At 37.7% G+C, this 24,150-nt stretch overlaps 1 protein-coding gene across 1 annotated transcript in view; it reads left to right on the top strand.

The window, feature by feature from the left end:
• LOC129707990 (mucin-2-like) overlaps positions 1-24,085 on the top strand; it is an 87,400-nt gene extending 63,315 nt beyond the window's left edge. Inside the window, 31 exon segments of the mRNA XM_055653523.1 lie at positions 74-421; positions 742-792; positions 1,069-1,143; positions 1,411-1,470; positions 2,532-2,879; positions 3,200-3,250; positions 3,528-3,602; positions 3,870-3,929; positions 4,990-5,337; positions 5,658-5,708; positions 5,986-6,060; positions 6,328-6,387; positions 7,446-7,793; positions 8,114-8,164; positions 8,441-8,515; positions 8,784-8,843; positions 9,902-10,249; positions 10,570-10,620; positions 10,898-10,972; positions 11,240-11,299; positions 12,358-12,705; positions 13,026-13,076; positions 13,354-13,434; positions 13,702-13,761; positions 14,020-14,072; positions 14,889-15,060; positions 15,161-15,393; positions 19,155-19,338; positions 20,721-20,931; positions 22,420-22,952; positions 23,997-24,085. Coding sequence (XP_055509498.1) covers positions 74-421; positions 742-792; positions 1,069-1,143; positions 1,411-1,470; positions 2,532-2,879; positions 3,200-3,250; positions 3,528-3,602; positions 3,870-3,929; positions 4,990-5,337; positions 5,658-5,708; positions 5,986-6,060; positions 6,328-6,387; positions 7,446-7,793; positions 8,114-8,164; positions 8,441-8,515; positions 8,784-8,843; positions 9,902-10,249; positions 10,570-10,620; positions 10,898-10,972; positions 11,240-11,299; positions 12,358-12,705; positions 13,026-13,076; positions 13,354-13,434; positions 13,702-13,761; positions 14,020-14,072; positions 14,889-15,060; positions 15,161-15,393; positions 19,155-19,338; positions 20,721-20,931; positions 22,420-22,952; positions 23,997-24,070 — 4,670 coding nt within the window. The 3' untranslated portion in view covers positions 24,071-24,085.
• The last annotated feature ends 65 nt before the right edge of the window (positions 24,086-24,150 follow it).

Below are 24,150 nucleotides of genomic sequence, written 5' to 3'. Positions count from 1 at the left end.
TATGTTTATATTTTCCACTTTGTATAGTTTAATTAAAAAAAAAATCTTATGTTTTCTTTCTTTTCCATTACAGTGCCAGACTGTTTGGGTGTATGGTCTCATTGGCATAATAAAAATACACCGTCAGCGTCATCTCCACATGATTATGAATTGTTGAAAACATATGGCCATACATTTTGCCCATCTTCTTCCGATGAAATTACTGATATTCAGTGCCAATTTGCCGACCATCCTGCCTGGCCACTAAGTGTATCGTCAGATCTTGTGACCTGCAATAAAGACATAGGTTTGATCTGCACGTTCTCTGGAAATCCTTTTGGCAACTTTTGTCATGACTACAGAATTAGAGTTTGCTGCGTGCCAACTGAGACTACAACTGTCCCCATGCCTACAACTGAGTCTACAACCAGTCCCACAACTGGTGAGTACTTGTGAACAGTCATTTTAAAGGAAGGACAACAATGTCTAAAGTATGCCCAACTTGTGCTAGAATTGAACCAAATACAAATGTTACTGCTGAATGTCACGATGATTATAAATTTACAGTGAATTTTGACCATATTTCAGTACAATTTCTGTCAGTATGTCCTTTGCAAGATGGGAAGTAATTAAGGGTGTTTATTTCCACTTTACACAATCTCTTTTGTAATTGGGAAATATCTGCTGAATTTGCCGGTCATTCATAATCTTGTATTCAAGATGGATGAATTAATTGTCCGTGAACTATTTTTTCTTTTGAAGAAACATCTACAACAACCAGCACAACTGAGCCCACAACCACTTCCACAACTGGTGAGTAATGATATTATCAAGAATCATTTGCGATTCATTTTAATACAGTACAAGCCTCTGCCAGAGTACATATGCACCTACCGATTATCTATGCATGTACAGATCATTTTGCTTCCAAATAAATGTAATTCATTTATTATTTTCCATTTTTTTTAAATACCACGGTGACACCAAGCACCACCACCTCCACAGCAGGGGAGTGAATGCCTCTGTCAGTATGTTATTACCAACCATTAGGTTCAGACATTTTTCTTAACCGAATGGTTTTAATTGCAGAAGAAACAACAACAACAACAACAACAACAACAACAGAGACAACCACAACTGAGTCTACCACCAGTCCCACAACTGGTGAGTGACACCATCTCCAGTAATTTTTAACAGTCATTTTAAAGGACCGACAACAATGTCCAAAGTATGCCCAGCTTGTGCTGGAGTTGCACCACATACAAAAGTTACTACTGAATGCCGTGTTGATTATAAATTTGCAGCGGCTTTTGTTGAAATTATTCCACAACTTCTTTTAATTTATGTAATATATGCTGATTTTTTTACTACTCTCTCAAATGTGCCTTTCCTCAAGTTGAATATAAAGGGCATGTATGCATTTGTTTACAGAAGAAACAACAACAACAACAGCCACGACCACAACAGAATCTACCACCAGTCCTACAACTGGTAAGTGATAACTTCTTTTGCTCACAATGGCAGCTACTTTTATCCTCATGCGGGAATTTGAACTCATTTCTTTATAAGAAAATGATAGGTAACTTCTTTATTTGGGCTTAGGGGAGGTTGTTTGGCACATTGGGTCCTTTTCAACTTCCAACAGTACAATGTCATGTCCACTGCTTATTTCCCTGTAACTCTACAACATATTCTCTCTCACATCCACTCTCCTTTGATTATTTTGGTATTGGTCTATACAAAGGGATAATTTACAATAGCCAATTAATCTACCAGTATGTCTCTGGGTGACAGGAGGAACCCAAGGAAGTACAGGTAACCATACAAACAGCACCTTATATCAGGATTGAACTTGGATCTCTCAAGCGAACAGGCAAAGGCGAGGCACAGCCTTCCACAGCTTATTGAGAGTGGTCTTCTTTTCGTTATAATCGCTTTCCTGCTTTAACTCTTGATTCTGTTTTATGAATTGACAGCCAAAGTGTTCCTTTATCATATATTATCCTGGAGCAGCTACCTTTTTGCCATTTCCCTCTTGCCCACCAATTAATTTCTTCTGCATATATGGTGTATATTTTCACCATATACAGTACGTAGCATGTTTAAAGGTGATATGGTGAGGCAGCGCAACTACTCCAATAATGTTCTTCAATAACACGCTGAGACCAACCCATCAAAGTGGAAAGAATATCTGGCTGTTAAAATCATGCTATAGTTAGTGCACAGCTGCAGTCAGCTGCCTGATAAGTGACCACACACATTTGTGCTTTATGCTTTATCCCCATTGTTCTGTTCTGCACTGACAATTACTGTTTCCCTATCTAATACTTGAGGTTGTATCTCAATTCAGATCAATCAACAGTTCCCCAAACATAATGTAATTATTCCCGTTTTACTGTTCCCATTTTCTTTTAAACTGTCATTTGGAAGATTCATTTTGATGCACAACCATGTTTCTCAAATCTTGTTTTTTAATATTTATGTTTATATTTTCCACTTTGTATAGTTTAATTAAAAAAAAAATCTTATGTTTTCTTTCTTTTTCATTACAGTGCCAGACTGTTTGGGTGTATGGTCTCATTGGCATAATAAAAATACACCGTCAGCGTCATCTCCACATGATTATGAATTGTTGAAAACATATGGCCATACATTTTGCCCATCTTCTTCCGATGAAATTACTAATATTCAGTGCCAATTTGCCGACCATCCTGCCTGGCCACTAAGTGTATCGTCAGATCTTGTGACCTGCAATAAAGACATAGGTTTGATCTGCACGTTCTCTGGAAATCCTTTTGGCAACTTTTGTCATGACTACAGAATTAGAGTTTGCTGCGTGCCAACTGAGACTACAACTGTCCCCATGACTACAACTGAGTCTACAACCAGTCCCACAACTGGTGAGTACTTGTGAACAGTCATTTTAAAGGAAGGACAACAATGTCCAAAGTATGCCCAACTTGTGCTAGAATTGAACCAAATACAAATGTTACTGCTGAATGTCACGATGATTATAAATTTGCAGTGAATTTTGACCATATTTCAGTACAATTTCTGTCAGTATGTCCTTTGCAAGATGGGAAGTAATTAAGGGTGTTTATTTCCACTTTACACAATCTCTTTTGTAATTGGGAAATATCTGCTGAATTTGCCGGTCATTCATAATCTTGTATTCAAGATGGATGAATTAATTGTCCGTGAACTTATTTTTCTTTTGAAGAAACATCTACAACAACCAGCACAACTGAGCCCACAACCACTTCCACAACTGGTGAGTAATGATATTATCAAGAATCATTTGCGATTCATTTTAATACAGTACACGCCTCTGCCAGAATACATATGCACATACTGATTATCTATGCATATACAGATCATTTTGCTTCTAAATAAATGTAATTCATTTATTATTTTCCATTTTTTTTTAAATACCACGGTGACACCAAACACCACCACCTCCACAGCAGGGGAGTGAATGCCTCTGTCAGTATGTTATTACCGACCATTAGGTTCAGACATTTTTCTTAACCGAATGGATTTAATTGCAGAAGAAACAACAACAACAACAACAACAACAACAACAGAGGCAACCACAACTGAGTCTACCACCAGTCCCACAACTGGTGAGTGACACCATCTCCAGTAATTTTTAACAGTCATTTTAAAGGACCGACAACAATGTCCAAAGTATGCCCAGCTTGTGCTGGAGTTGCACCACATACAAAAGTTACTACTGAATGCCGTGTTGATTATAAATTTGCAGCGGCTTTTGTTGAAATTATTCCACAACTTCTTTTAATTTATGTAATATATGCTGATTTTTTTACTACTCTCTCAAATGTGCCTTTCTTCAAGTTGAATATAAAGGGCATGTATGCATTTGTTTACAGAAGAAACAACAACAACAACAGCCACGACCACAACAGAATCTACCACCAGTCCTACAACTGGTAAGTGATAACTTCTTTTGCTCACAATGGCAGCTACTTTTATCCTCATGCGGGAATTTGAACTCATTTCTTTATAAGAAAATGATAGGTAACTTCTTTATTTGGGCTTAGGGGAGGTTGTTTGGCCCATTGGGTCCTTTTCAACTTCCAACAGTACAATGTCATGTCCACTGCTTATTTCCCTGTAACTCTACAACATATTCTCTCTCACATCCACTCTCCTTTGATTCTTTTGGTATTGGTCTATACAAAGGGATAATTTACAATAGCCAATTAATCTACCAGTATGTCTCTGGGTGACAGGAGGAACCCAAGGAAGTATAGGTAACCATACAAACAGCACCTTATATCAGGATTGAACTTGGATCTCTCAAGCGAACAGGCAAAGGCGAGGCACAGCCTTCCACAGCTTATTGAGAGTGGTCTTCTTTTCGTTATAATCTCTTTCCTGCTTTAACTATTGATTCTGTTTTATGAATTGACAGCTAAAGTGTTCCTTTATCATATATTATCCTGGAGCAGCTACCTTTTTGCCATTTCCCTCTTGCCCACCAATTAATTTCTTCTGCATATATGGGTGTATATTTTCACCATATACAGTACGTAGAATGTTTAAAGGTGATATGGTGAGGCAGCGCAACTACTCCAATAATGTTCTTCAATAACACGCTGAGACCAACCCATCAAAGTGGAAAGAATATCTGGCTGTTAAAATCATGCTATAGTTAGTGCACAGCTGCAGTCAGCTGCCTGATAAGTGACCACACATTTGTGCTTTATGCTTTATCCCCATTGTTCTGTTCTGCTCTGACAATTACTGTTTCCCTATCTAATACTTGAGGTTGTATCTCAATTCAGATCAATCAACAGTTCCCCAAACATAATGTAATTATTCCCCGTTTTACTGTTCCCATTTTCTTTTAAACTGTCATTTGGAAGATTCATTTTGATGCACAACCATGTTTCTCAAATCTTGTTATTTAATATTTATGTTTATATTTTCCACTTTGTATAGTTTAATAAAAAACATTTCTTATGTTTTCTTTCTTTTCCATTACAGTGCCAGACTGTTTGGGTGTATGGTCTCATTGGCATAATAAAAATACACCGTCAGCGTCATCTCCACATGATTATGAATTGTTGAAAACATATGGCCATACATTTTGCCCATCTTCTTCCGATGAAATTACTAATATTCAGTGCCAATTTGCCGACCATCCTGCCTGGCCACTAAGTGTATCGTCAGATCTTGTGACCTGCAATAAAGACATAGGTTTGATCTGCACGTTCTCTGGAAATCCTTTTGGCAACTTTTGTCATGACTACAGAATTAGAGTTTGCTGCGTGCCAACTGAGACTACAACTGTCCCCATGACTACAACTGAGTCTACAACCAGTCCCACAACTGGTGAGTACTTGTGAACAGTCATTTTAAAGGAAGGACAACAATGTCCAAAGTATGCCCAACTTGTGCTAGAATTGAACCAAATACAAATGTTACTGCTGAATGTCACGATGATTATAAATTTGCAGTGAATTTTGACCATATTTCAGTACAATTTCTGTCAGTATGTCCTTTGCAAGATGGGAAGTAATTAAGGGTGTTTATTTCCACTTTACACAATCTCTTTTGTAATTGGGAAATATCTGCTGAATTTGCCGGTCATTCATAATCTTGTATTCAAGATGGATGAATTAATTGTCCATGAACTTGTTTTTCTTTTGAAGAAACATCTACAACAACCAGCACAACTGAGCCCACAACCACTTCCACAACTGGTGAGTAATGATATTATCAAGAATCATTTGCGATTCATTTTAATACAGTACACGCCTCTGCCAGAGTACATATGCACATACTGATTATCTATGCATATACAGATCATTTTGCTTCTAAATAAATGTAATTCATTTATTATTTTCCTTTTTTTATTAAATACCATGGTGACACCAAACACCACCACCTCCACAGCAGGGGAGTGAATGCCTCTGTCAGTATGTTATTACCAACCATTAGGTTCAGACATTTTTCTTAACCGAATGGTTTTAATTGCAGAAGAAACAACAACAACAACAACAACAACAACAACAGAGACAACCACAACTGAGTCTACCACCAGTCCCACAACTGGTGAGTGACACCATCTCCAGTAATTTTTAACAGTCATTTTAAAGGACCGACAACAATGTCCAAAGTATGCCCAGCTTGTGCTGGAGTTGCACCACATACAAAAGTTACTACTGAATGCCGTGTTGATTATAAATTTGCAGCGGCTTTTGTTGAAATTATTCCACAACTTCTTTTAATTTATGTAATATATGCTGATTTTTTTACTACTCTCTCAAATGTGCCTTTCTTCACGTTGAATATAAAGGGCATGTATGCATTTGTTTACAGAAGAAACAACAACAACAACAGCCACGACCACAACAGAATCTACCACCAGTCCTACAACTGGTAAGTGATAACTTCTTTTGCTCACAATGGCAGCTACTTTTATCCTCATGCGGGAATTTGAACTCATTTCTTTATAAGAAAATGATAGGTAACTTCTTTATTTGGGCTTAGGGGAGGTTGTTTGGCCCATTGGGTCCTTTTCAACTTCCAACAGTACAATGTCATGTCCACTGCTTATTTCCCTGTAACTCTACAACATATTCTCTCTCACATCCACTCTCCTTTGATTCTTTTGGTATTGGTCTATACAAAGGGATAATTTACAATAGCCAATTAATCTACCAGTATGTCTCTGGGTGACAGGAGGAACCCAAGGAAGTATAGGTAACCATACAAACAGCACCTTATATCAGGATTGAACTTGGATCTCTCAAGCGAACAGGCAAAGGCGAGGCACAGCCTTCCACAGCTTATTGAGAGTGGTCTTCTTTTCGTTATAATCGCTTTCCTGCTTTAACTCTTGATTCTGTTTTATGAATTGACAGCCAAAGTGTTCCTTTATCATATATTATCCTGGAGCAGCTACCTTTTTGCCATTTCCCTCTTGCCCACCAATTAATTTCTTCTGCATATATGGTGTATATTTTCACCATATACAGTACGTAGCATGTTTAAAGGTGATATGGTGAGGCAGCGCAACTACTCCAATAATGTTCTTCAATAACACGCTGAGACCAACCCATCAAAGTGGAAAGAATATCTGGCTGTTAAAATCATGCTATAGTTAGTGCACAGCTGCAGTCAGCTGCCTGATAAGTGACCACACATTTGTGCTTTATGCTTTATCCCCATTGTTCTGTTCTGCTCTGACAATTACTGTTTCCCTATCTAATACTTGAGGTTGTATCTCAATTCACATCAATCAACAGTTCCCCAAACATAATGTAATTATTCCCGTTTTACTGTTCCCATTTTCTTTTAAACTGTCATTTGGAAGATTCATTTTGATGCACAACCATGTTTCTCAAATCTTGTTATTTAATATTTATGTTTATATTTTCCACTTTGTATAGTTTAATAAAAAACATTTCTTATGTTTTCTTTCTTTTCCATTACAGTGCCAGACTGTTTGGGTGTATGGTCTCATTGGCATAATAAAAATACACCATCAGCGTCATCTCCACATGATTATGAATTGTTGAAAACATATGGCCATACATTTTGCCCATCTTCTTCCGATGAAATTACTAATATTCAGTGCCAAATTGCCAACCATCCTGACTGGCCACTAAGTGTATCGTCAGATCTTGTGACCTGCAATAAAGACATAGGTTTGATCTGCACGTTCTCTGGAAATCCTTTTGGCAACTTTTGTCATGACTACAGAATTAGAGTTTGCTGCGTGCCAACTGAGACTACAACTGTCCCCATGCCTACAACTGAGTCTACAACCAGTCCCACAACTGGTGAGTACTTGTGAACAGTCATTTTAAAGGAAGGACGCCAATGTCCAAAGTATGCCCAACTTGTGCTAGAATTGAACCAAATACAAATGTTACTGCTGAATGTCACGATGATTATAAATTTGCAGTGAATTTTGACCATATTTCAGTACAATTTCTGTCAGTATGTCCTTTGCAAGATGGGAAGTAATTAAGGGTGTTTATTTCCACTTTACACAATCTCTTTTGTAATTGGGAAATATCTGCTGAATTTGCCGGTCATTCATAATCTTGTATTCAAGATGGATGAATTAATTGTCCATGAACTTGTTTTTCTTTTGAAGAAACATCTACAACAACCAGCACAACTGAGCCCACAACCACTTCCACAACTGGTGAGTAATGATATTATCAAGAATCATTTGCGATTCATTTTAATACAGTACAAGCCTCTGCCAGAGTACATATGCACCTACCGATTATCTATGCATGTACAGATCATTTTGCTTCCAAATAAATGTAATTCATTTATTATTTTCCATTTTTTTTAAATACCACGGTGACACCAAGCACCACCACCTCCACAGCAGGGGAGTGAATGCCTCTGTCAGTATGTTATTACCAACCATTAGGTTCAGACATTTTTCTTAACCGAATGGTTTTAATTGCAGAAGAAACAACAACAACAACAACAACAACAACAACAGAGACAACCACAACTGAGTCTACCACCAGTCCCACAACTGGTGAGTGACACCATCTCCAGTAATTTTTAACAGTCATTTTAAAGGACCGACAACAATGTCCAAAGTATGCCCAGCTTGTGCTGGAGTTGCACCACATACAAAAGTTACTACTGAATGCCGTGTTGATTATAAATTTGCAGCGGCTTTTGTTGAAATTATTCCACAACTTCTTTTAATTTATGTAATATATGCTGATTTTTTTTACTACTCTCTCAAATGTGCCTTTCTTCAAGTTGAATATAAAGGGCATGTATGCATTTGTTTACAGAAGAAACAACAACAACAACAGCCACGACCACAACAGAATCTACCACCAGTCCTACAACTGGTAAGTGATAACTTCTTTTGCTCACAATGGCAGCTACTTTTATCCTCATGCGGGAATTTGAACTCATTTCTTTATAAGAAAATGATAGGTAACTTCTTTATTTGGGCTTAGGGGAGTTTGTTTGGCCCATTGGGTCCTTTTCAACTTCCAACAGTACAATGTCATGTCCACTGCTTATTTCCCTGTAACTCTACAACATATTCTCTCTCACATCCACTCTCCTTTGATTCTTTTGGTATTGGTCTATACAAAGGGATAATTTACAATAGCCAATTAATCTACCAATATGTCTCTGGGTGACAGGAGGAACCCAAGGAAGTATAGGTAACCATACAAACAGCACCTTATATCAGGATTGAACTTGGATCTCTCAAGCGAACAGGCAAAGGCGAGGCACAGCCTTCCACAGCTTATTGAGAGTGGTCTTCTTTTCGTTATAATCTCTTTCCTGCTTTAACTCTTGATTCTGTTTTATGAATTGACAGCCAAAGTGTTCCTTTATCATATATTATCCTGGAGCAGCTACCTTTTTGCCATTTCCCTCTTGCCCACCAGTTAATTTCTTCTGCATATATGGTGTATATTTTCACCATATACAGTACGTAGCATGTTTAAAGGTGATATGGTGAGGCAGCGCAACTACTCCAATAATGTTCTTCAATAACACGCTGAGACTAACCCATCAAAGTGGAAAGAATATCTGGCTGTTAAAATCATGCTATAGTTAGTGCACAGCTGCAGTCAGCTGCCTGATAAGTGACCACACATTTGTGCTTTATGCTTTATCCCCATTGTTCTGTTCTGCACTGACAATTACTGTTTCCCTATCTAATACTTGAGGTTGTATCTCAATTCAGATCAATCAACAGTTCCCCAAACATAATGTAATTATTCCCGTTTTACTGTTCCCATTTTCTTTTAAACTGTCATTTGGAAGATTCATTTTGATGCACAACCATGTTTCTCAAATCTTGTTTTTTAATATTTATGTTTATATTTTCCACTTTGTATAGTTCAATACAATTTTTTTCTTATGTTTTCTTTCTTTTCCATTACAGTGCCAGACTGTTTGGGTGTATGGTCTCATTGGCATAATAAAAATACACCATCAGCGTCATCTCCACATGATTATGAATTGTTGAAAACATATGGCCATACATTTTGCCCATCTTCTTCCGATGAAATTACTAATATTCAGTGCCAAATTGCCAACCATCCTGACTGGCCACTAAGTGTATCGTCAGATCTTGTGACCTGCAATAAAGACATAGGTTTGATCTGCACGTTCTCTGGAAATCCTTTTGGCAACTTTTGTCATGACTACAGAATTAGAGTTTGCTGCGTGCCAACTGAGACTACAACTGTCCCCATGACTACAACTGAGTCTACAACCAGTCCCACAACTGGTGAGTACTTGTGAACAGTCATTTTAAAGGAAGGACGCCAATGTCCAAAGTATGCCCAACTTGTGCTAGAATTGAACCAAATACAAATGTTACTGCTGAATGTCACGATGATTATAAATTTGCAGTGAATTTTGACCATATTTCAGTACAATTTCTGTCAGTATGTCCTTTGCAAGATGGGAAGTAATTAAGGGTGTTTATTTCCACTTTACACAATCTCTTTTGTAATTGGGAAATATCTGCTGAATTTGCCGGTCATTCATAATCTTGTATTCAAGATGGATGAATTAATTGTCCATGAACTTGTTTTTCTTTTGAAGAAACATCTACAACAACCAGCACAACTGAGCCCACAACCACTTCCACAACTGGTGAGTAATGATATTATCAAGAATCATTTGCGATTCATTTTAATACAGTACACGCCTCTGCCAAAGTACATATGCACATACTGATTATCTATGCATATACAGATCATTTTGCTTCTAAATAAATGTAATTCATTTATTATTTTCCATTTTTTTTTTAATACCATGGTGACACCAAACACCACCACCTCCACAGCAGGGGAGTGAATGCCTCTGTCAGTATGTTATTACCAACCATTAGGTTCAGACATTTTTCTTAACCGAATGGTTTTAATTGCAGAAGAAACAACAACAACAACAACAACAACAACAACAGAGACAACCACAACTGAGTCTACCACCAGTCCCACAACTGGTGAGTGACACCATCTCCAGTAATTTTTAACAGTCATTTTATAGGACCGACAACAATGTCCAAAGTATGCCCAGCTTGTGCTGGAGTTGCACCACATACAAAAGTTACTACTGAATGCCGTGTTGATTATAAATTTGCAGCGGCTTTTGTTGAAATTATTCCACAACTTCTTTTAATTTATGTAATATATGCTGATTTTTTTACTACTCTCTCAAATGTGCCTTTCTTCACGTTGAATATAAAGGGCATGTATGCATTTGTTTACAGAAGAAACAACAACAACAACAGCCACGACCACAACAGAATCTACCACCAGTCCTACAACTGGTAAGTGATAACTTCTTTTGCTCACAATGGCAGCTACTTTTATCCTCATGCGGGAATTTGAACTCATTTCTTTATAAGAAAATGATAGGTAACTTCTTTATTTGGGCTTAGGGGAGGTTGTTTGGCCCATTGGGTCCTTTTCAACTTCCAACAGTACAATGTCATGTCCACTGCTTATTTCCCTGTAACTCTACAACATATTCTCTCTCACATCCACTCTCCTTTGATTCTTTTGGTATTGGTCTATACAAAGGGATAATTTACAATAGCCAATTAATCTACCAGTATGTCTCTGGGTGACAGGAGGAACCCAAGGAAGTATAGGTAACCATACAAACAGCACCTTATATCAGGATTGAACTTGGATCTCTCAAGCGAACAGGCAAAGGCGAGGCACAGCCTTCCACAGCTTATTGAGAGTGGTCTTCTTTTCGTTATAATCTCTTTTCTGCTTTAACTCTTGATTCTGTTTTATGAATTGACAGCCAAAGTGTTCCTTTATCATATATTATCCTGGAGCAGCTACCTTTTTGCCATTTCCCTCTTGCCCACCAATTAATTTCTTCTGCATATATGGTGTATATTTTCACCATATACAGTACGTAGCATGTTTAAAGGTGATATGGTGAGGCAGCGCAACTACTCCAATAATGTTCTTCAATAACACGCTGAGACCAACCCATCAAAGTGGAAAGAATATCTGGCTGTTAAAATCATGCTATAGTTAGTGCACAGCTGCAGCCAGCTGCCTGATAAGTGACCACACATTTGTGCTTTATGCTTTATCCCCATTGTTCTGTTCTGCACTGACAATTACTGTTTCCCTATCTAATACTTGAGGTTGTATCTCAATTCAGATCAATCAACAGTTCCCCAAACATAATGTAATTATTCCCGTTTTACTGTTCCCATTTTCTTTTAAACTGTCATTTGGAAGATTCATTTTGATGCACAACCATGTTTCTCAAATCTTGTTATTTAATATTTATGTTTATATTTTCCACTTTGTATAGTTTAATAAAAATGTTTTCTTATGTTTTCTTTCTTTTCCATTACAGTACCAGACTGTTTGGGTGTATGGTCTCATTGGCATAATAAAAATACACCATCAGCGTCATCTCCACATGATTATGAATTGTTGAAAACATATGGCCATACATTTTGCCCATCTTCTTCCGATGAAATTACTAATATTCAGTGCCAAATTGCCAACCATCCTGACTGGCCACTAAGTGTATCGTCAGATCTTGTGACCTGCAATAAAGACATAGGTTTGATCTGCACGTTCTCTGGAAATCCTTTTGGCAACTTTTGTCATGACTACAGAATTAGAGTTTGCTGCGTGCCAACTGAGACTACAACTGTCCCCATGACTACAACTGAGTCTACAACCAGTCCCACAACTGGTGAGTACATGTGAACAGTCATTTTAAAGGAAGGACAACAATGTCCGAAGTATGCCCAACTTGTGCTAGAATTGAACCAAATACAAATGTTACTGCTGAATGTCACGATGATTATAAATTTGCAGTGAATTTTGACCATATTTCAGTACAATTTCTGTTAGTATGTCCTTTGCAAGATGGGAAGTAATTAAGGGTGTTTATTTCCACTTTACACAATCTCTTTTGTAATTGGGAAATATCTGCTGAATTTGCCGGTCATTCATAATCTTGTATTCAAGATGGATGAATTAATTGTCCATGAACTTGTTTTTCTTTTGAAGAAACATCTACAACAACCAGCACAACTGAGCCCACAACCACTTCCACAACTGGTGAGTAATGATATTATCAAGAATCATTTGCGATTCATTTTAATACAGTACACGCCTCTGCCAGAGTACATATGCACATACTGATTATCTATGCATATACAGATCATTTTGCTTCTAAATAAATGTAATTCATTTATTATTTTCCATTTTTTTTAAAATACCATGGTGACACCAAACACCACCACCTCCACAGCAGGGGAGTGAATGCCTCTGTCAGTATGTTATTACCAACCATTAGGTTCAGACATTTTTCTTAACCGAATGGTTTTAATTGCAGAAGAAACAACAACAACAACAACAACAACAACAACATCAACAGAGACAACCACAACTGAGTCTACCACCAGTCCCACAACTGGTGAGTGACACCATCTCCAGTAATTTTTAACAGTCATTTTAAAGGTCCGACAACAATGTCCAAAGTATGCCCAGATTGTGCTAGAGTTGCACCACATACAAAAGTTACTACTGAATGCCGTGTTGATTATAAATTTGCAGCGGCTTTTGTTGAAATTATTCCACAACTTCTTTTAATTTATGTAATATATGCTGATTTTTTTACTACTCTCTCAAATGTGCCTTTCTTCAAGTTGAATATAAAGGGCATGTATGCATTTGTTTACAGAAGAAACAACAACAACAACAGCCACGACCACCACAGAATCTACTACCACTCCTACAACTGGTAAGTGATAACTTCTCTCAATGTACACTCATGTTTTTTTTTAATTACAACAAAAAGTGACAGCAGTATATCTTGTGGCCAATGGCAAAGAACATAACAATCTCTCCACTGCTCTAAATAATAACAATAATTACAATAACATTTCACAGGAAATGTTTTTTAGCTGTATAGTTTATTCACTGAAGATATGAATAAGTATGTCACGGTGTTCCCTACATTTCAGTTGAATAAAAAGGACATGTATGCATTTGTTTACAGAAGAAACTACAGTCCCTGAAGAATGCTTCTGTGATTCAGATCCACCAAGAAGGGTAATTGTTTCACCCAATTGGGCAGATTTGATGTGGTAGTAAATTTACACTGGAAACTTTGCCTTTAAAATGTTGCCTTTAATTTACCTAATATCTTATTGTAGTTATCAGAATGAATTGCAATTTGTAATGGCAATGTCTAGGCTTTGCCTAAGGCTTTATGACACACTTTACATCCTCAACATTCTATTGAACTCTGAGCTGAATTTCCAACCATATTTCTTCATGTCAATAAAGCACTACCTTCTGAAACTAATATCATTACACATCTCTTCACCTATTTCACTATGTTGCCCCCAAACCTTTCATATACTCTTCTGCTTCTCCAGAGTTGACTCTTCCATTATTTATCCACTTGGCCTTGTGTTCTTCCATTGAATTTTGCTTCTAGCTTCTGCTTCTAATATCCTAGCCTATGCCACTTTGGGTTCATCCAACACCTTTATGTAGTTTTACCCAAATTGTCTACCAATGTCTCAGTCTTAAAATTCTCACCCTCCCTGCCTCACCCCTCCATAATCTTAACCAGCACCGCAGGTGTTCAAAAACTCTGATCTCTCATTATTGACGGTTGGATTTTCATCCATCAAATAAACACAATTTTGGTTCTCCATACATTCCATCATAATAAGAGGCGTTTATGGTTCAGAGAAACCAACACGTGATGCCCTTTCATATTCAAATTGTTTAGTTGGAAACTAATGCAACCAAACCACCCTAAAATATGCTTTTTCATATGCAGTAACATGCATAATTCAAACAACATGGAAAATGTGTAAGCTTTTGATGTATACATTTTTTGTCATCGTTCCCTAGTGCAATGAAACATGGAAAGAGAACTGTGCAACCCTTACTTGTGTTAAAGACGAAATGTTCAAAATTGAACATGTTGCCTGTGCATTACCTGTGAAACCAAGATGTTACAATGGGTTAAAACCTGTCAGAGTTGAATCTCAAGATGGTTGCTGTTCAAAGTGGGATTGTGAATGTAAGAATTGATTCAGATTCATCTTTCTTTTGCCAGTGGAAAAGTAATTTTCTTCATTTTTGTTTTTATTGTACATGACCTAAATGGATTTTTTTTTTAGATGATTGTCAGATATGGGGAGGACAACATTATCGTACCTTTGATGGGATATTCTATAACTTCTTTGAAAATTGTACACATATTCTCGTGCAAGAAATTATCCCAAAATACAATTTTACGGTGATACTCGATAATTATTATTGCACATCATCAGCGGCTAAATCCTGTCAACAAACATTAATTATCCATTACCAAGGAAATGTCATATATTTAACAACCGGACATCAACCTAGTGTAAGTAATGTCTTCATATATATTTATGCATAGTTATATGTCCATTTCACAAACCCGTTTCCATACTGGCATTCTCACATTTCAATGTATATATTTTTTCCTTTGCTATGTGATATTTAATAATATTAGGCTTTAAATGTTTCCTCACATGTTAGATACACGTGAAAAAAAAAACCTTTAGTGTTGTTTTCATATTTGGTCTTTGCCACACTCCTAGGAGAGCAATAATATTTTACAGTGTCATTGGTAAATATACATTGAAGCATTATTGAATGGCTCCAGGTAATCCTTACATGGGACAGATTTTCTAGAGGTAAATGAAAATCAAGATAAAACTACAGATAGTGTCAATGTAAAACAAAAACAGAAAGTGCTGAGCAGGTTAGGCTACTTGGCCTCTAAACAAGATGATGAAGAGTTGTCAGGATGACTGGGAGTCAGACAAAGTGTAGTTGAGAAAGGGCACAAGATAGCTCTCTGAACTACTCTTTGTCTCACCTTCTAAGGTACATTGTAAGGACCTTGTACTGTATTCCATTCTCCTAGTTCTTCCGTCTTCATCATATTTTCACAAATGATGACACATTCCATACAGTCACCTCTAATTAGAGGTCAATGTTCGTACCACTGGGGTGCAAAATGCCCAAGTGAAATATGAGATGCTGCTCCTCCAATTTACGGTTTAGGGTGGTCCTCACTCTGGCCATGTTAGTCTTGTCCTCACCTTCCAGCCCCCCAATCTCCACATTCAACAGAAAATTATCTACAATTAATGTTACCTTGAAAGAGATTTCACCACCAGCCACATCTTCTCCTTTCCTCCCCTTTCAGCATTTTCAGGAACCATTCCTTTAGTGACTCCATGACCACTATTCTGCTCCCTCCCAAGCCATCTATTTATTATGGAATTTCCACACTCGACCATAGGTGATCCACCACTCGTCCTGTCACCTATTCCCTGCCTACCACCAATAGACCAAAACAGTCTTTTCAGATGAAGCAATGATTCACTTAATCGGCTTCCAATCTAGTTTGCCTGCTGTTCATAATATGGTCTCTTTCATATTGGGAAACCAAATGCAGATTGGGGATTGTTTTGGAGAACACCTGCACTCAGTCCGCAGGAGTGACTCAGAGCTTTCCGTTGCCTGACATTTAATCCCCATCCAACTCCCACTCTATTCTATTGGTCTGTGGCGTCATGAACTGTTGCATTGTGACCGAACACAAGCTTGAGGCACTTTATCTTCTGTCTGGCCATATTGCAGACTTCTGGGTTCAATATTGAATTCTACAACTTCAGATAACTTGATTTCTTAGTCTGTACCAATCATCTGTCTGTGATAGTAACTCGGGTAAGTGGAGAACATGCCCAATCTGACAGCTGGCACGTCCTGCTCTGCAATTCCTTTGACAAAATCCTCATTCTCAAACTGCTCTCATTCATTCATTGACCAGGTAACCTTGTTTACACCTTATCACCATGGTCACCCTGTTTCATTCTATCACAGATCATCCTATTGCCACCTTGCAGGTTTACAAATTATTAATGGGCCTGTCCCAATTTCACATGTTTTCCGGCAACTGCCGGCATTATATCATTGTCGCCAAAAGATTTTGAATATTTCAAAGTCCAGCGGTGACAAAAAAAATATTGCGACACTTGAAAAAAACCTCACGTCAATATGTCATCACGCCGCAATTTTTTTGGTGACCTGATAAGTCATTCAATGATGCTGGCAGTTACCGAAAAAATCGGCAAGTGGGATAAACCCTTAAGTCTGCATTTTCAGTTCTGACAGAAAGTTGTCGATCTAAAACATTTCCTGCAGATATAGCCTGACCTGCTAAGCATTGCCAGCATTTTCTAATTGTGTGGCTGATTTTAAACGCGTACTTTTTGCTGCGAGTGGTGGGTAGGAAGGAGGAATCCATAATTTTGATTTTTATCCTCCTTGTGTTTTATTTTACTAAATTTATAGAGAAAACTGATAATCTTTAATTTATTAAATTATTACTAAATTATTGTAATTTAGTAACACTGGGAAAATTAAATATCACTTTTCACACCAATTTAGTATACCCTTGACCCAACATTTTCAAAATAAATCGATTGCAGACTCTTCATTCTGGCAAAGAGCATCCAGTCCACATTTCATGGGCAATTTTGATATTTATTCTGTATTTACACGTCCATGAGATTATCCTTCAGCCCATATTCCCACCTTGATTACATTTACACTATACCTATCTTATTGTTCAACCTCTCCTGCCCCCATCCCAGCACAAGACATTTCTTTCTGTTCGTATGTGCCCTCGTCCATTTCTTTACATCTTGAGATTTTACCTCTTATCATTCCTGGTTTTAATAAAATGCTGTCAACCTAAAATGTTATTGCAGCTTTTATGTGTATTGGCACTGTATTTCAGTTATTTTCTTTAACTTAAAATAGAGTGTTTTGACAATCAATGTACAGTGATTTGACGTTTCAGGCTCAGAGTATTTGCAGTTTATGCCACGGGGCCTATTTTAAATTATTCCAAGAATATTCATGAGTTGCATTTAATTTGGTTCTCATTGGACTGAAATATGTTGTATGCAGTTAACGATAAGGTGGCAAGCATTTGAAGTTAAATAAGTCCTGGCTCAATCAAGCTGTGAGTGTTTAAGAAAAAACTGTAGATGCTGGAAAAATCGAAGGTAGACAAAAATGCTGGAGAAACTCAACGGGTGAGGCAGCTTCTATGGAGAGAAGGAATAGGCGATGTTTCAGGTCAAGACTATCTTCAGACTTTCTGGGATTCAATATCATTAACCAGTGAATTATATGCTATGTCAGATAAATAATCCCAGGTCCCTATTGATTTTAATGATATTCAGGAGGCTTGGCAATTATTTTTTCTTTGAGTTAATCTTTATTTTTGTGATTATTTCTGATTTTGAAGAATTTATTTATTTAAATTAATTTTCTTATTTAATTATTTTCTTCAGTTTTCATGATGCTAGAGACACTTTAATATCAATGAGAGATTTTACACGAGGGGATGCTACTTACACAGCATTTCCTTTTTTCAATTCTATCAGAAGCTTTCAATGGCTGGGATCTTCAGACTACATTGCAACAGCCAGACTTCAGGATGCTGAAGGTCATTCAGACTGACCTATGTAAATACAGGTGGAATGTGTAGGAAGGAACTGTAGATGCTGGTTTACACCAAAGTTAGACACAAAAAGCTGGAATAACTCAGCGGGTCACGTAGCATCTATGGAGAAAAGGAGTATGTGACATTTTCGGGTCTAAACCCTTCAGACTGAGAGTCAGGGAAGAGGAAAACAAGAGGTATAAAAAGGTACATAGAACAAATCAATGGAAGATATGCAAAAGGTCAAATCGAAACAAGCAACGATGATCAAGGAAAGGTGTCGTTCTGAAATTCTGAATTTCGTTCGACCCTGAAGCACATGGAAGCTGACATTTTGCAGATATCTATTACACATTGTAAATAGGAATAGTTTCACCAATTTTTGGGTGCACCCTTTTAAACAGATTTGACAGCAGCATTTAAATCAGCAGTTAAAACTCAAATAAACTTTTTTTGCCTCACGAACAGGAAATCAAACTTAGCCTCTGTAGTTGTAACAATGGCATTTTCCTGAAGAATGCCACTGATTATTGTTTTAATTGATATTTAATGAGTATTATTTAATAATATGTTTCTCACACATGAAGTCTTAACAATCTTTCATCAATGTTCAACAGATTACATTCAATGGAAATGCTGAGAGCTTTCCATATAATGCAGAAGGAATTTACATTTCAAAGATGGGTGTCAATGTGCGTGTTCATATTCCTTACATTCGAACCACTATTACTGGTCACAAACATGTCATCAAGATTCAAGTACCGGAGCAATACTTCCGAGATAACACACAAGGACAATGCGGTATGAGATATGTTATTGTTTATACACAATGCTAAGATACATAGCTATATCATACAATTGTGTTTGAATAAGTTTGTGCCGTTTGTTTGTAGCTTACTCCAATTTAGGGCAGGTACAATGGCATCAGGGTGCATTAAATCTGTGGATTAAAGTCAGAATATTTTTCTTGCAATTACATTTAACACAAATAATATGACCAGTAATGTACGCATCTCATCCCGCACATCACTTGTTTGCCCTTCTGCCCTCGGGAAAGTATTACAGGTCCATCAAAACAGACACCACAAGATTAACGAACCGTTTCTACCGCAAGGCCATCACCACTCTGAACTCTGCACTGAACGCACAGCCCCTATAGCCAATATTTTGTACTGCCACAACACTATTCTGTGAAATATTGCACATTATGACGACGTTTTCTTACCGTTTTTGTTATTCATTATTCGTTATTATTTATCTGGTACATTGGAGCTCCGCTCGGGCAGTGCGCCTGAAATTTCGTTGTATGTATTTACAATGACAATAAAGTGTATTATTATTATAATAATAATAATAATAATATTATTATTATTATTATTATTATTATTATTATTATTATTATTATTATTATTATTTGACATTGGGTAGCCTATAGTTCATGCCTTTAAACTACTTCTTTACATATTTATATTTTTATAGAAAGTGAATATCCTAAAATATTGAGTGCATGTTTAACCTATTAAAGGCCTGTCCCACTTAGGCTATTTTTTTAGGTAACTACAGGCGACTAGACTATCGCCGTATAGTTGCTGGGGTGGCACCTGTATGGTCGTGAGTAGTCTTCTCAGTCACCCAAAGAATCGTAGCGTCTTTCTGGTTACCGCTGTATTTTCAACATGTTCAAACAATTTTTAAGACAGTCGGCAACAGTGGGTTGACGCCAATTAATGTAGCTTGGCTTCTCCTGACGTAGGTGCTGTCGTAGGTTGTCGGCAGGTGACGTAGGTTGTCTCCCGCGCTGATTTTGGTGAATTCCATTGGGGACTACCTATGTCAACCTACGCCAACCGGCAACAGGTACCGGCGACTAAATTGCCTTCAGTTGTCTTCAGTTGTCGCCACAGGGTCGTAACTTGTCGTCCTAATGGGTCACCGGATTTTGGTGGCTTGCCGTCGACTAGGTGGTAGGTTGTTGTAGCTTGTCGTACATATTGTCGTAGGGGGGGGGTCCAGACGCCGGTTTTTCGGCGACCTGCTACGACTATGACAGTCTCCGGCAGTCGCCTAAAATATCGCCCAAGCGGGACAGGCCCTTTAAGCTTTTATAAAAATCAAATAAACTATAAATTGTATTGTTCGGAAATATTATTTTTTTGCTTATCGAAAATGTTCCTGCGTCATAGGTTGTCTATCCAGAAATGTGAATGATGAATGTAAAAGAAGAAATGGAAAAGCAGAGCCTCCTAGCTGCTGCCACAAAACTGCATTTGACTGGAAGGTTGATGACCCAAATAAACCAGAGTGCAGAGCAGCTCCTACAAACGTGCCCTGCGCTCCACCTCCTCCTCCTCCATCATGTGAACATGAAACTGTGTGTGATGTCCTGAAAGGAAAGTATGTACTATTTCATTTTATTTCTTTGAAATTAAATAATAAATTCAATTGATTACTTTATTGAACGTTGCTGTTGCTGAAAATTCTGAACATAAAATATTGTAAAAGGTTGAAAGGTCAGGGAGCATCTGTGGAAAGAAAAAAAGTATGACAAGAAGTGCGATAGAAACTTAAAGTGATAAACAACTGCTAGCTCAGAGTCACCCATAATATTGTTTTTCCATTATATTTTCTTATGGATGTGAGTTAATATATCATAACAAGGATTTCAGAGATAACTTTAGTATTTCATTAATTTTGTGTCATGGGATCATTTATATACACCTCAGAGAGCGAATGGGATGCAATTTAAAATCTAATTTGTTCTGCGCTGAAATGGAAACTGATTTTTGAAATTAAGCTTCTGAGATTGGTCATCAATTCAGATTCTGTCCAGAGTGACACCAGTTGCGACATGCCTGATGTCTTTGAAAATTAATCAGTCTCTAAGTGCCTTCAATGGAATACTGAGTACATTTTGGTATTTGGATTAATTTCCTCTGCCATCAAAGTCCCTGTGCCTGTTGATATTGTTAACATGCGCTGACGTGAGTCAGAACACTGGGGAGCAGGTGATACCTAGAATGCAGTCAACTGCCCTGGTCCATAGTGTAGTGGAGACTTCTTCAGCAATTTGTATACCTCTCATGCTCTGAGAGTGTTTAAAGGTTAGCTCTTGAACTCTGCAGTTCCTAAGTACAGAATTAAAAATATCAGTGGCGAACTGTGTACTTTATCTGATGTGGCCTTGATGAAGTATCTTTGCAATAAACAATCCCCTCAATTCCACTTCAGCACATATGATGTGGTTTGAATTGTGTTCCTGTTGTGGGACTGCACTTGGCTTCATTGATAGCATGTTAATACTTCAAAATGACCTTGGATAACATTATCATAAACATTGAGCATTATTTTGAGTGCATTAATGTCTTTGCTAAATATTATAGCACAAAAGTTGATTTTTAAGAGACCACATGGTTCACTGTTGTCCAAGGCTATTTGCACCAAATTTACGGTGGTCACTGATTAAATAGCACCATTGAACTGGCAAATTATCCGATCATGATCAAGATTATTTCAGAATTCTTTTTTTTTTTTATTGGGGGATTTGCACTTACATTACTGGGAAAATGCACACCAGATATAGGTTAGGGATGGGCATGGGAATAAACGCATTACTATCATAGATGTGAAAAATACAAAACATTTTGATTAACATTTTGGTAAATAGTATTTCTGGAAATCTTGCCCATTGTACAGTATATACAATTAATAAGCATTCTCCCCTTTAACAAGTATTAGTCAAAAACAACAGAGAAAGGAATTTTTCATGTTTGTTATATGTGTTGTAATTTATTGTTGCAATTAATGTTAAGCTTTCTTAGATGTGAAATCATTTTGGGTTTTATTAAATTGTAGGACTAAATACTTTATGTTCCAATTCTACAGTTCATTCAGTGGTTGCAGAAACAATAAGTATTTCGACTTCTACAACCAGGCATGTCAGTACGACAACTGCGGGACAAATTCCACAGAAACTAATTGTTCCAGTGGTGAAGATGGCAGTTGTGAGTCACGTCCAGATTCACATTCAGGTCCAGGTTCAAATTCCGGATCAGGGCCAGATTCAAGTCCAGGTCCAGGTTCAAATTCCGGATCAGGGCCAGGTTCAAATTCCGGATCACGGCCAGGTTCAAATTCCGGATCAGGGCCAGGTTCAAATTCCGGATCACGGCCAGGTTCAAATTCCGGATCAGGGCCAGGTTCAAATTCCGGATCAGGGCCAGGTTCGCGTCCAGGTTCAGGTTCAAATTCCGGATCAGGTTCAGGTTCCGCCGAAGATGGTTGCTCCAGCCGTGAAGGTGGCAACTGTGGGTCGAATCCCAGAAGACCTGACTGTTCCAGCTTGGAAGCAGCTGCCCAAATGTGCAATAGAGCGGGACAGTGTGTCGACTGGAGATCATCTGCAAAAGGATTATGTGGTGAGTATTGTGATGCAATAGTCAGGAAATCATAAGGTAGACAATCAGAATATTTTTCCCAGGATGGAAATACCAAATAGTAGAGGGATAATGTTTAAAAGAAATGTGTCGGGCAAGTTTTTTACACCAAGTGTAGTAAGTGCCTGGAATGCACTGCTGGGGGTGATAGTGAAGCCAGATACAATAATAAACTGGGACATATGATAATAAAACACTCTTGACTCTTACCTGTCTTGCTCTATCAGGAACATGCATGTCTTGAACTCTATCACATTTTTTAAAACATCCCAATTTCTGGATGTCCCTTTGCCTGCTTACAATCTACTCCAATCAACTTTTGTAATTACTATCCCTGAAGGGGCTGTCCCACTTGGGCGACCTAATCTGCGAGTTCTGGCGAGTTTGCCCTCGACTCATACTCGCAGCATGGTCGACATGAGGTCCTAGGAGGTCTTTGTAACTCTCCTTCATGCTCGAGAGTAGTCCCCGTGTACTCGAGGCCTCAGCTAGGTTGCACCGTATTTTTCAATATGCTGAAAAATGCCCACGAGTAGATAGGCATTAGATAGTGCCTGGTAGTCGTAGATAGTCTTCGTCATAGTCGAAGGGAGGTCGAAGGAGATCAAAGGAGGTCGTCTTCACTCTCCACTATTCGATGTCCAATTTTCCCGTAGTTAGTCCTAGCTAGTCGTCGCTAGTCGAAGCTAGTCTTCAGCATAGTCGTAGGAGGTCTTCAACATGACATTTTTTTTCAAAGTCTCCTAAACTGGCCAATTCGGTTGCCCAAGTGGGACAGCCCCTTAACAATTAAACTTTGGTGTGAAAATCGAGGAACTAAGAAACTTGAGGCTTATATGTTCAACTGTGCTTTTGAAATCTGTTACCTTTGACATGAATGGAACAAATGTGCAAAGATTAATCAAGCGTACACATATTGTTGAGCAAAGTTGAATCTCTTCTGGCTTTTCTTCAGCTGGAAGTAGTGGTTTTATGGATATTTTAAATGTCTCTGTATCTGATATTTTATGTTAATTCTATTTAAAGACTACATTTGTCCGGATGGTTTCATCTATAAAGCCTGTTCCAGACGTGATCACAATTATTGTAAGAACAAGTAAGTATTTTATGATAGACTTCATATTTTCAAAATCTCTCTCATGCCTGTCATGCCAAATTTCAATATTGATATGCAACTATA

The sequence above is a fragment of the Leucoraja erinacea genome, chromosome 22, assembly GCF_028641065.1.
Source record: "Leucoraja erinacea ecotype New England chromosome 22, Leri_hhj_1, whole genome shotgun sequence".
NCBI lineage: Eukaryota > Metazoa > Chordata > Chondrichthyes > Rajiformes > Rajidae > Leucoraja > Leucoraja erinaceus.
The sequence above is the reverse complement of the archived record's forward strand: the minus strand, read 5'-3'. Positions and strand labels throughout refer to the sequence as shown.